Here is a 10510-nt window from a genome sequence, read left to right as displayed (position 1 = left end):
TTGGTACATCTTTGTACCTGAAAATGATCACATTTTCATATGTGATGAAAGAAATTAGAGAAACATGAACTATCAAAGAACGAAAGAACATAAGCCGTAAATATCATGAAAATTTCGGTGAGCCGTTGTATCTTTTTCGAAATTTTCATGATATTTACGGCTTATGTTCTTTCGTTCTTTGATAGTTCATGTTTCTCTAATTTCTTTCATCACATATGAAAATATAAAATCGTGCTGATGCGATAATTGAGTCTTGTGACCTGGCACACATATTTACATAGGTCCAAAAGTGAATTTCAAAATTTGATCCGCTGTAGGAACAAGCGTAAAAGACCAAATGGCAAAATAGAACTTTGAAGCCTAATTTTACTTTTAATTCCATTTTTATAGGGATCTAATGCATTAAAGTTATTAGTCCTCGACCAAATTTTGCGATTTTGCTTTTCACTGTTTTTGAAGCATCAGCTTAGAGATAAAAATTTTATTTATCAATAACCGTAATGCAAAGAAAAACTGTTGTTTTAAAGCAACGAAAACTTAAATCAAATTATTTATTTCCAAAACCTGTGTTTATCTTTGAATCAATCGAACGCGAAAGACAGGAAACTATAAAGGAAAACCAAAAAAGTAGTTTTTATGCAGCCTCTGCGTACCCTCATCAAATTTTGTATTTTAAGCACTTGCAATAACGTTTTACCCCTCAATGAAAATTGTTCAATTGAAATTACCAAAATAGTCTTAGAATTGATCAACAATAATCACAATTTTGACGCGTAACAACATAAAAATATTGGAAAAACCACCTCAATCCCATCTAATTAATTTGAATTCAAAATGATAATTTTAATGTTTCTGAATAAAGATAACTCATTAGCATTCCAGATGGATTCGCTGATTTCCATGAATGCCTGGACCGGCCCGGATGCCCGAATATCGAGGAAAAAGGCCCTGTTTTTGTTCCAGAATTATTCACAATTTTCTAAATTCCAATGTTTTTATCTTGTTTCAGCGCATGCATTTTTTGAAATTGTGAAGTTATTGTTATTAAGATTTTCGTTTGTTCATTTTTCAACTTTCTCTTGCCTTTTAATGGAACATGCGTAGATTTTGGTTGGATTTTCCCGGATGTTATTCGGTTTTGAGTTGAAAATTTAGGAACCCAATGTCAAAATCTGGAATACTCTGGAAATATCGGGTTAAAAAGTCAATAGATACCCAAAATTCAAATACAAAATAAAAAACTAAGAATTGAGAATTTAAAATTAAAGTTTGGTAGTTTTTCAAACTCGTATCAGCATTGAGAATGAATGAAAACTTCAATTCTAAAAATTTTTTTATCTTATCTTGTAATCATTAACAAAATTGACTTTTCCACCTCGAAGCATTTTCTTTTATAATTATATCTTTTTTCTATAAATCATCATCATTTTTTTTTTAAAGTAAACCTTTGAGTCTTTGAACATATTTAAAATTTTAAGTGTGATGCCTGCAGCCAATATTTACCAAAAGCACTAAAATGTTCAATGAAGTTTCCGTAACGGTCACATTTTTTTTAAATTACGAGTTAATCACCGTTGATTTGTTTCTATTAATTTTTGATTTGAAACTTTGGAAGAATCCTTGAACTGATTTTGTCAGTTAAAATCACATTATTACACATTTATACTGGTCGAACCACAAGTTTTTTTTTCTATAATCCAAGCTTTAGCAAGCATTGCTGAATAATGTACAATGTATTGAATTTCATTTTTTATTAAATTGGACGCACAATACTGAAAATCACATTTGGTATTAAATGAGATTTTGGATTTTCCAGATGCATAAAATTTTGAAAACACGTTCATTTGATGTTCTGAACTTTTAAAATTCTGCCATTTGTTAGAAGCATATATTTTTCGGTTTCGGCTACATAAATTTTAATTGAATTTATCTCTTGAATTTATTATATCTCATACTTCTGGATTTAGTAAAGGATTGGCTATTTGGAGAATGTAATAAAAAAGTTTCATAATTTTAAGAAAATATTTTCCATTTACTTTTTTTAAGTTCTCTTTGCCGAAGAAATTATAAATATTCTGCTTATGAATTTGAATTATTTTCGTAAAACTAATGTTCATTGATTAAAAACAAAAACCATAAATCTTTAATCTGGCTCTTTAAAACTCTGAAATTTTGAAAATTTGAGGTTTTTGGCTCTTTCAACTCAAAAGGTTGCCGACCACTGTCCTAAAATATTCACGTAGACATATTAAAAAAAATCCATTTGATTTTCTTTGATAAGCATTTTCCATTCAAAACTATTATGAGTATTCAAACGTTAGTTTTTATTTGGACCCATAACATTGAGGGTGAAGCCATGAAGGTTGTCAAACTCTGTGACATAAGCTAGGCGACCAAATCTCCATACTTTATATTTAAGGGTGCACGAATTTTATCAGCACATATCCGGGCCGGACAAATCCGGGTTATTTTATCTTAAAACTTGGTTGAATCCGGGCATTTGATTTAAAAATTGACGACATACATCCGGGCCGATACGGGCAAATTGTGTTAAAACCCAGAAATTACTTAACAAAAATCAAGAAAAAAAATTTAAAAAATTTGTTCTCACCAAAATCCATCAGAAGATTTCAAATCAAACTTTAGGCTTCCAAAACTACTTTGATGATTATTTTTATAAAACTTGTTCTTCACAATTTGCTTTCTTTTTTTTATTGATTTGTCACACAAAGTTGATAAATCCGGGCTTTTTTAATGCAATCCGAGCATCCAGGCCGAACCGGATTTTGTGTACTGATTCCCATCGAAGATCCTGATTCTATATTCTGAATTCTGTTTTTGGTTGGCGGACATTGCTCCTGATCTCTGATTTTGAATTATTATTCTGATCCTCACTGAGAACTCTGATTCAGATTCTAAAGCTTATCCAGGAATTACATTCCGGATTCTAGGCCTAGATCCTGAGGCTGATCCTCATTGTCCTACCACATTTTGCTCTCGATGTTTTATCTCAAATCCTGATAGTGGATCCTGATCCTGATTCCGGATCTTAATTTTGAATCCTAATGCTGATCTGGATCGTTATTGCGCATTCTGATAATAATTTTGGATCATAGATTCAGATTCTGGATATTGTTGCTGATCCTTAATATTCACTGACGCTGAACCCTGATGCTTAAAATGGATCATGAAATACCATTCTTGTGGATAACCCGGAACTGGGGAATTGCCGTTGTCGCTCTAGAACCACCGAGGAATCACCCAGCACGTCCCAATGTAATCGGCACACGTCTTACCTCCTTCACTGGTAGCACACGAAAGGGAGGAAGTCCGATGCTGCACGACGGACGTGGTTGCTACGATGCTCACGAGTCTCTGGCGAGAGATAGAAGCATAAACCGTTCCAGTGTTGCCAAGTATTCTTGCTGCCACACAATTCTGTACCAGAAACCAGATCCTAATCTTGAATTCTTCTTAAAGTCTTGGATCTTCAATCCCTATTTCGATGCCTACAGCTCATTGATTCTTATTTCGGATTCTTATATTGATTCTGGATTCTGGTTCCAAATTGCGATTCTGATCTTGGATTTTCACTCTGATCCAAAATCTGTATTCTAATTCTGATCCTGGCTCCTGCTCCCAGTCCTGGATCCAGGTTCCATTCCTGGATCCCGGTTCCTTTCCTGGATCCTGCATCCAGACCCTTAGATCTGATCTCACATTCTGATTCTTACCTGATCCCGGCTTCTGATTCTAGACTTAGCTTGCCAGAATGCCCGGTTTTATCCGGACTTGCCCGGAGTTTTGAAACAAAATTTGTGAAAATCCGGTTCGGTTTGCCTGGATTACTTTAAAAAATGTCAAGATTTTGCCCGTATTTATTCACTTTTTTTAAATTCTTTTTTATACGAATTTAACTCATTCTTCCTCGATGGATTTATTCACTCAATTTGCGAAATCTAACAAAAACGCTCAGATAAGGTCATTATAATTTTAGATTTTTGCGACCAAAAGCGAAATTTTGTTATCAAGTTTTATCAAAATAATCATACTTGGTTTTGAAATCCTAAAACAAGATTTAATATCTGATGATATCGTTTGATGAAAAAAACATGTTGCAAATATTTTGAATCTTGATTTTCAATTGTCTTGGAAATCAAATGTCCGAATTATGCTAGGTTTTTAGATAAAATAACCCGAATTTTTCCGGTCCTGACCAATCCGGAAAATATCTGGCAACCTTACTCTAAACTCTCACTCAAAACCCTGATGCGAATGCTGATTCAAATCCTTATACCGAAACCTATGTAGGTAGATCCAGATTCTGATTCTGGATTGTGATTCCAGATACTTTGATGGCAAAAGCTCACTTTCATGTTTTGATTGAGCCCGCGTTCAATTCTAAATTTGTATGTTATGTTCAATTCCCGCTACTTTTTGGCCAATACAACTCATTTGACAAAAAAATATTTCAAATTCAAAGAGTAAAAGATTTTAATATTTTCGAGCTCAGTTTTTTTAACCTTTTATTTTAAACACTGAATATTTTGTCACCGTCCCAAAAATGTAGAAACTGTCATTTTTTTTTATAAAAAATTTGGATTTATAGACTTCCAAATAGATTATTTTTTAAAACACACAAACACAGGATTGAAAAACGAAGACAAATTTATTAAAAACATTACAAAAAAAGAGATTTGCTAAAACATGCGTTAAAACTTAGTAAAAAAAATCAATGAAATTCGGTATATTTTTTTAAATTAAAATAGAATAACCTGACACATGGCTTCCAGCTTGTTTATGTTTAAAATTAATATTCGATGCATGAATGTTCATGTTAAATTGGTTGGTTTCATATTCTGAAATTTTTCAGTAACACTTCTTAATAAAAACTCATTTTTAAGGTATGCTTTTGGTGTTTCAAAAGTGCAATTCAAAACTAAAATAAAAATTTTCAACTCGTGAAAGTCACATTGTGTGGTACAATTAAATGTCTTAGGCCTAGAAATTTCCTGTTACTGTATAAAAATCCTTTCCTTATCTTTAAGTTTTACTTGGAAAGAATCTCCATGAAAGGGAGATTTCTAAGCAACCCCTTCCGAAAAATTCAGGCATGATAGTACCACATAGTACATTTTACAGAATTTATGCATTTTCGATCATCAAGAACTTAACTATCACCATAACAAAGTGTCCCATTTTTAAGCTTTAATATTTCTTATTCCCAAGATATTATAGATTGAGTATTTTGTCAAGGTTTTTATTGCATTTCATTCTTAAAATTTGAAAACTTGATTTGTAGACCATAGCGAGTCCATTGGCCAGCTTTGGCGAAACTTGGATAAAATTGTTTTTTTTTCGATATGCACACATGATATGGCAAAAAAGTTTGGGATCACGCCTTCAAAATATCAAAATTTTGAACGGACATATCTCAGCCATCTTATGAAATATTGGAATTCTTTTGATCTCATTCAAGAGATCGTGAGCGAAATCTTCTTTGAATGATTTTGACAAAATGTCAATATTGAGTTTATATGAATTAAACAACTTTAAGGTTGGGACATTTCTCAAAAATCGAACTTAAAATTTAAACCCGACCACCTCAGGGTGGGGTGAACCAAATTTCAAAATTCGAAATTGCATTCGAATCCTTTTTTTCAAACTTATTAAAGCCCATTTGTTTAATTTTGTGCGCAAAATTTGCAAATAACTTAAAATATATAAAATAGTTCCTTAAGTCATCGTTCAAAAGTTTGGGATCACCCCATAGTATATTGTAACGGCCAATAGTTTTGGATCAGTATTCTTAACCTTCCCATGCCGTTCGCAAAATATCCGTCTCGGGGAAATTTGAGTTGTAGTTTGATTTCATTCTCCTGGCTGTAAATGTTAACCGATTTTGATGATATTATATTCATTGTGTAGGTAATTTGTTCTTATTACTCAAAATTTTAAAATAAAGTCGATATGTATTACCAAGCTATCGGAAACTGGTTCAGAAAGTAAAAAGTCCGAAAAATCAATTTTATTTTTAAAATGCTCATAACTTTTGACAGCTTTTCTGTATTTAAGTGTTTTATTGATGTTTGAAATCGTCAAAAATCCATCTATCCGACAATGTATAGATATGTTGGGGTCCAATGAAAGTTTTGACCGCTATCTCAGATCTTCCGGTAGAAAAAAATCTAACTTTAAAAAAACGATATCAAATTTTTGCTTTGCTTAGCTGTATTTCATTTCCCAATGAACCGATTTTCAAAACTCAAATTTCAATTTTTTGACGTTAATTTAATCATTATTTTCATAGAACATACTTGGTCTGTCAAAATTCCTAGTTCTTCAGTATATTGGAATGATGATAAAGAGATTCTAAATGTGCGCTTCGGGTCATATTGACCCGAACGGCATGGGAAGGTTAAACATGCATTTTTATTTCACGCGCATCTCTGTTATTTGTTACATGCAAATTTGTTTTGACCATAATTTAGTTGTCTTACAAGTTATTGTAGATTAGTTGGGCTTATTTGGGCTTTTTTAATTATGTGCAATTTATAAGCTTCCAAATAAGCCAATCCCTTCTGCAATTACTTGTAAGACAACTAAGTTATGGTCAAAACAAATTTGCATGTTTTTTTAACAATCGGACAATTTGGTGAAAATCATCAGAAAATGATCAAATTTAAGCTAAAGTTCTAAAGCCTTTAGTCTTAAAATATATTTCACCTTAATATCCATAAATCAAGTTCAACTCATTAGCTTTTAAATCAGCAACAGATAAACAATACGATGTTTGATAACAGAGAAGCGCGTGATATAAAAAAGCGCATGTTTTAGACGGTTGATCCCAAACTTTCGGCCGATACACCATACTACGGGGTGATCTCAATCTTTTGGACGATGACTTGTGTAGCTATTTTATATATTTGAAGTGCATTGCAAATTTTTCGCACAAATTTAAAACAAACGTGCTTTAATAAGTATGAAAAAAGGATTCGAATGCTATTCGAGTTTTGAAATTTGGTTCACCCCACCCTGAGATGATCGGGTTAGAATTTTATGTTCGGTTTTTAAAAAATGTCCCAACTGTAAGCTAAATTTAGGTCTTATAACCTTAACATTAACATTTTGTCAAATACCTTAAAAGAAAATTTTGCTCACAATCTCTTGAATTAGATCGAAAGAATTCTAATATGTAATAAGATGGCTGAGATATAGCTGATCAAAATTTTCATGTTTTTTAGGGGGTGATCCCAAACTTTTGGCCGGCAGTGTAAGTATAGCTTCGCCGCAGCCCGTGGCGTAGAGGATAGTTTTCAAGTCTTCTAAGCCCGTGGGTATGAGATCGAATCCCGTTCATGGCATAAATAGTACACTTTCTGTGGGTTGCTGGTTTTAGCATTTGTAAGATGCTAGCCATCATATCCTCGAAAGTTGTATGCTTATTTAGAGTTGGGAAAAAGGTATCTCTTCAAGGAAACATCAAGTTTCATTGAGATCCTGTATGTGTTTGTGTTCGTTTTTTAAACTTCAGTCCGTAGTAGGTACGTTTTGCGTAGTGAAAGTGTGCGCCAAAATGATGCCCAGATTGAACCAAGAACAAAAACTGTCACGTTCACATTTTTGTTTTCATTTCTGATTGAAGCTTAATATACCAAAAATCAATCGTTATTAGTGAGAATTATTTAATAATAGTATTGATGTTCTTGTAAGCGGAAAAAATATAAGGTAAGTAAAGTTAGTTTTGAACAAGTATTCTACCGAACGAGTCTAGGCAGGTCTCTTCAATATGCAATTGGTAGTGTCGAAATTTGGCTTAACGAGAACGTAACGTACGTTTATAAAAAGAAATATTGAATATATGAACTCACTCAAATCTGTACTCTGGATCATCGATTTTCCACCGATCCACATTTGAAGCCCGGTATTGGTAACCACCTGCGGCACCTCGTCGTTGATCGGCAGTATTTGAATGTTCAGACTGAACGGAACACTGTCCTTGTTTCTGGCCAGCGCTATTAGTCGAATCGTATCCGATGAATTTTCGCTTCCATTATGCACGTAAGTTATGATGCCCGCCTCCAGTTGCTTCTGGGTGAAACGATTCACCTTCGACGATTTGCCCGACTTGATGCTACCGTGCTGAGGATGTTCCTGAATTTTGTACTCCAGAATCTTGCCGGTATAGTACTCCGAATAGGGCACCATGTCCGTTGGCTCGATTCTAACAGTTTTTCCTGCAAAATATTATCATTTGTGTCATCAAACATTTTAACAAATCAAACGAAACACATACCTTCTTCTACAACTATTACATTGGTTTTGATGTACAAATTCTCAGGAATGATAACGATCCTCATCACCAGATCCCGAAGCCAGGTTATTCCGTTCGTTACGTCAAAGGTGAAGAAGTCTGAAGACTGATTAACGCCCGCCTGGATGTAGAACATTTTTTCCGCGTTGATAGTGGACTGGTCGAATACTTTCGAATTGTATTCGTCATCCGTCGTGATCGATTGAATTTCCAGGTAACCGTGCTGAGGTTGTGTCGTCACAAGGTATGTTATGTCTCCCGGTGAAATGTTGGGATGAACGATCTATGAAAAGCAGTAAGAATTTAATCATATCCTGATTTGTGAAAATCAAACTTACCTCCAAGATATCCCTCGAGATGATAACGCTGGTGGATTCTTCGACAAACAAAGTTTGGTTGCGGCGTATCCTCAGTGGTTCCCAGTAAGCTGGAGGATAAATTCGGATCATAATTTCTCCTTCTGCCCAGACACCTTTCGTAGTAACGCGATATCGTATCTTATCCATGGAAGCCACATCTCGATTCCAGTACACCAAGCGTTCGCCAATGATATCAGCCTGGGTGAAATTCATAGTTGTCGTGGCGTTACTCAGTTTGTGCAACTGGGTGGTGTTGAATTTGCTCCTGAATAGTTTGAGCAAACCATTACTCGGCTCATTCAGCATTCGGTAGTCTATTTCTTCAGGTTTTACGTTCAAATTGGTATCGACGTTAAGGTCTTCTAATGTCAGAAGCACAACACGCCCTTCCTGAACAATCGAAGCATTGCTTTCTCGTATTTTCAAAAATGGATCTGAAGCCTCGATTTCTAACATTCCAGGAACTTCATACAGCCCATCCGTGGCTATGAAAGCTAGCTTCCCTTGATCAGTTCCGTTGTGTTGAAATAGAAGCCTTCGTGAGTCCAAATCATCCTGTGTGAAGAACTCTACTAGCTTTCCATGTCTCAACAACTCTCCGTTGGTGCAAGTCACAGATCTGTATTCAATGTCTGAGTTTCTGGTATCCATATCGGGATCAGCGTACTTCAGGTCGTGTGAAGTCAATAATTTCGTTTCGTCTCTTACTATATGAAATACTTTGTCAAAGACACGATAAGGCCCATTATCGTTCAGTAAAGTTATTTCCACCTGTATTTCGCAAACAAACTGGAAGTCCGTTTCATCATCGGACAAAATCAGCAATCTAAAACTGTCTTCCGTTGATTCCGAATCGTCGTGACAATAGTGAATATCACCCAAATACAAATACTGCAACGTAAACGAACTAACTTCCTTGGACTCGAAAGTCCTCGGATTAACCTTGCACAAAGTACCATGCTTCGGGTGATGGGTTAAGTTAAAAGTAAGGTGACTAAACTTGTTGAACAGAACTTCAAAGTTAGTTCTGGACAGGGCCGTTTTGTTACCCTCGTGTACAAACATCTTCTCACGTTTCTGATAGATGATTTGTTTGGCCAAATAGTCTGGCGGGTTGTAGATGAAATCAAGTTTACCCTGAACATCCTCGCATTCCGGTACCGAAACTACAAACTCGAATGTGTCAATGAAGTTTCCGTACGAGGACTGGTAAGTGCGGTACTTGATAAGGTTCTTGTCGATTTCTTGCTGAGTGAACGAATCTCCCGGTTTGGCATATTCGGGGTGACCATCAACGTAGATTATACCGAATCGCGGTGGCTTCACTACGGTGTAGATAATGTTGCGAGCGAATGTCGTTATCGGTGTCGTTTGATGGTACAGATACTCGGCACGGATAGTGTTTTCCTTGGTGTTGATGTACATGTTGTTCTGACGGATGACTCCGATGCGAAGTTTGGTGAACGATATGCGAAAATCGTAGGTTGGTGTCGTTACCGGACCAAGGGTGACAGTAAACTGAAAAAAATGAATGGCTCATTGGAGAAAAGGTTGTGGTTGGTGTATTTGAAAACATTTTACTACAACTAATTAAGAATTAACGATAAAGCCTTATGTAACTAAAACTACTTTGTTCGCAAACTACTGACCGCAAAAACTTCATTAAAAAGCGAGATTCACGTAATTTCGATGCAGACGACACATGGCTGGACAATACCCATAATATAAGGTTTACAGCCTTCAGCCGTGGAGTATCGATGCTTTCTTCGTGGCCTTATTTGGTGGTAGGTAAGTTGTTCTTTCAATTCTTCCTCCGTTTCATATAAACTAGTAGGAA

General features: G+C 35.1%; 1 protein-coding gene across 4 annotated transcripts in view; it reads right to left on the bottom strand.

The window, feature by feature from the left end:
- The window catches only part of LOC129744055 (chondroitin sulfate proteoglycan 4-like), a 60854-nt gene that overhangs the window by 4050 nt on the left and 46294 nt on the right, over positions 1-10510 (bottom strand). For all 4 annotated transcript variants that reach the window (XM_055736384.1, XM_055736387.1, XM_055736385.1 and 1 more), the window contains exons 8-10: positions 8653-10191; positions 8297-8597; positions 7872-8237 (exon numbers count right to left, since the gene is read on the bottom strand). In XM_055736384.1, coding sequence (XP_055592359.1) covers positions 7872-8237; positions 8297-8597; positions 8653-10191 — 2206 coding nt within the window. The remainder of the gene's footprint in view (positions 1-7871; positions 8238-8296; positions 8598-8652; positions 10192-10510) is intronic.

The sequence above is a fragment of the Uranotaenia lowii genome, chromosome 2 (genome assembly GCF_029784155.1).
Source record: "Uranotaenia lowii strain MFRU-FL chromosome 2, ASM2978415v1, whole genome shotgun sequence".
In the NCBI taxonomy this organism is placed as follows: Eukaryota; Metazoa; Arthropoda; class Insecta; order Diptera; family Culicidae; genus Uranotaenia; species Uranotaenia lowii.
This window is presented reverse-complemented; position numbering and strand designations above follow the sequence as displayed.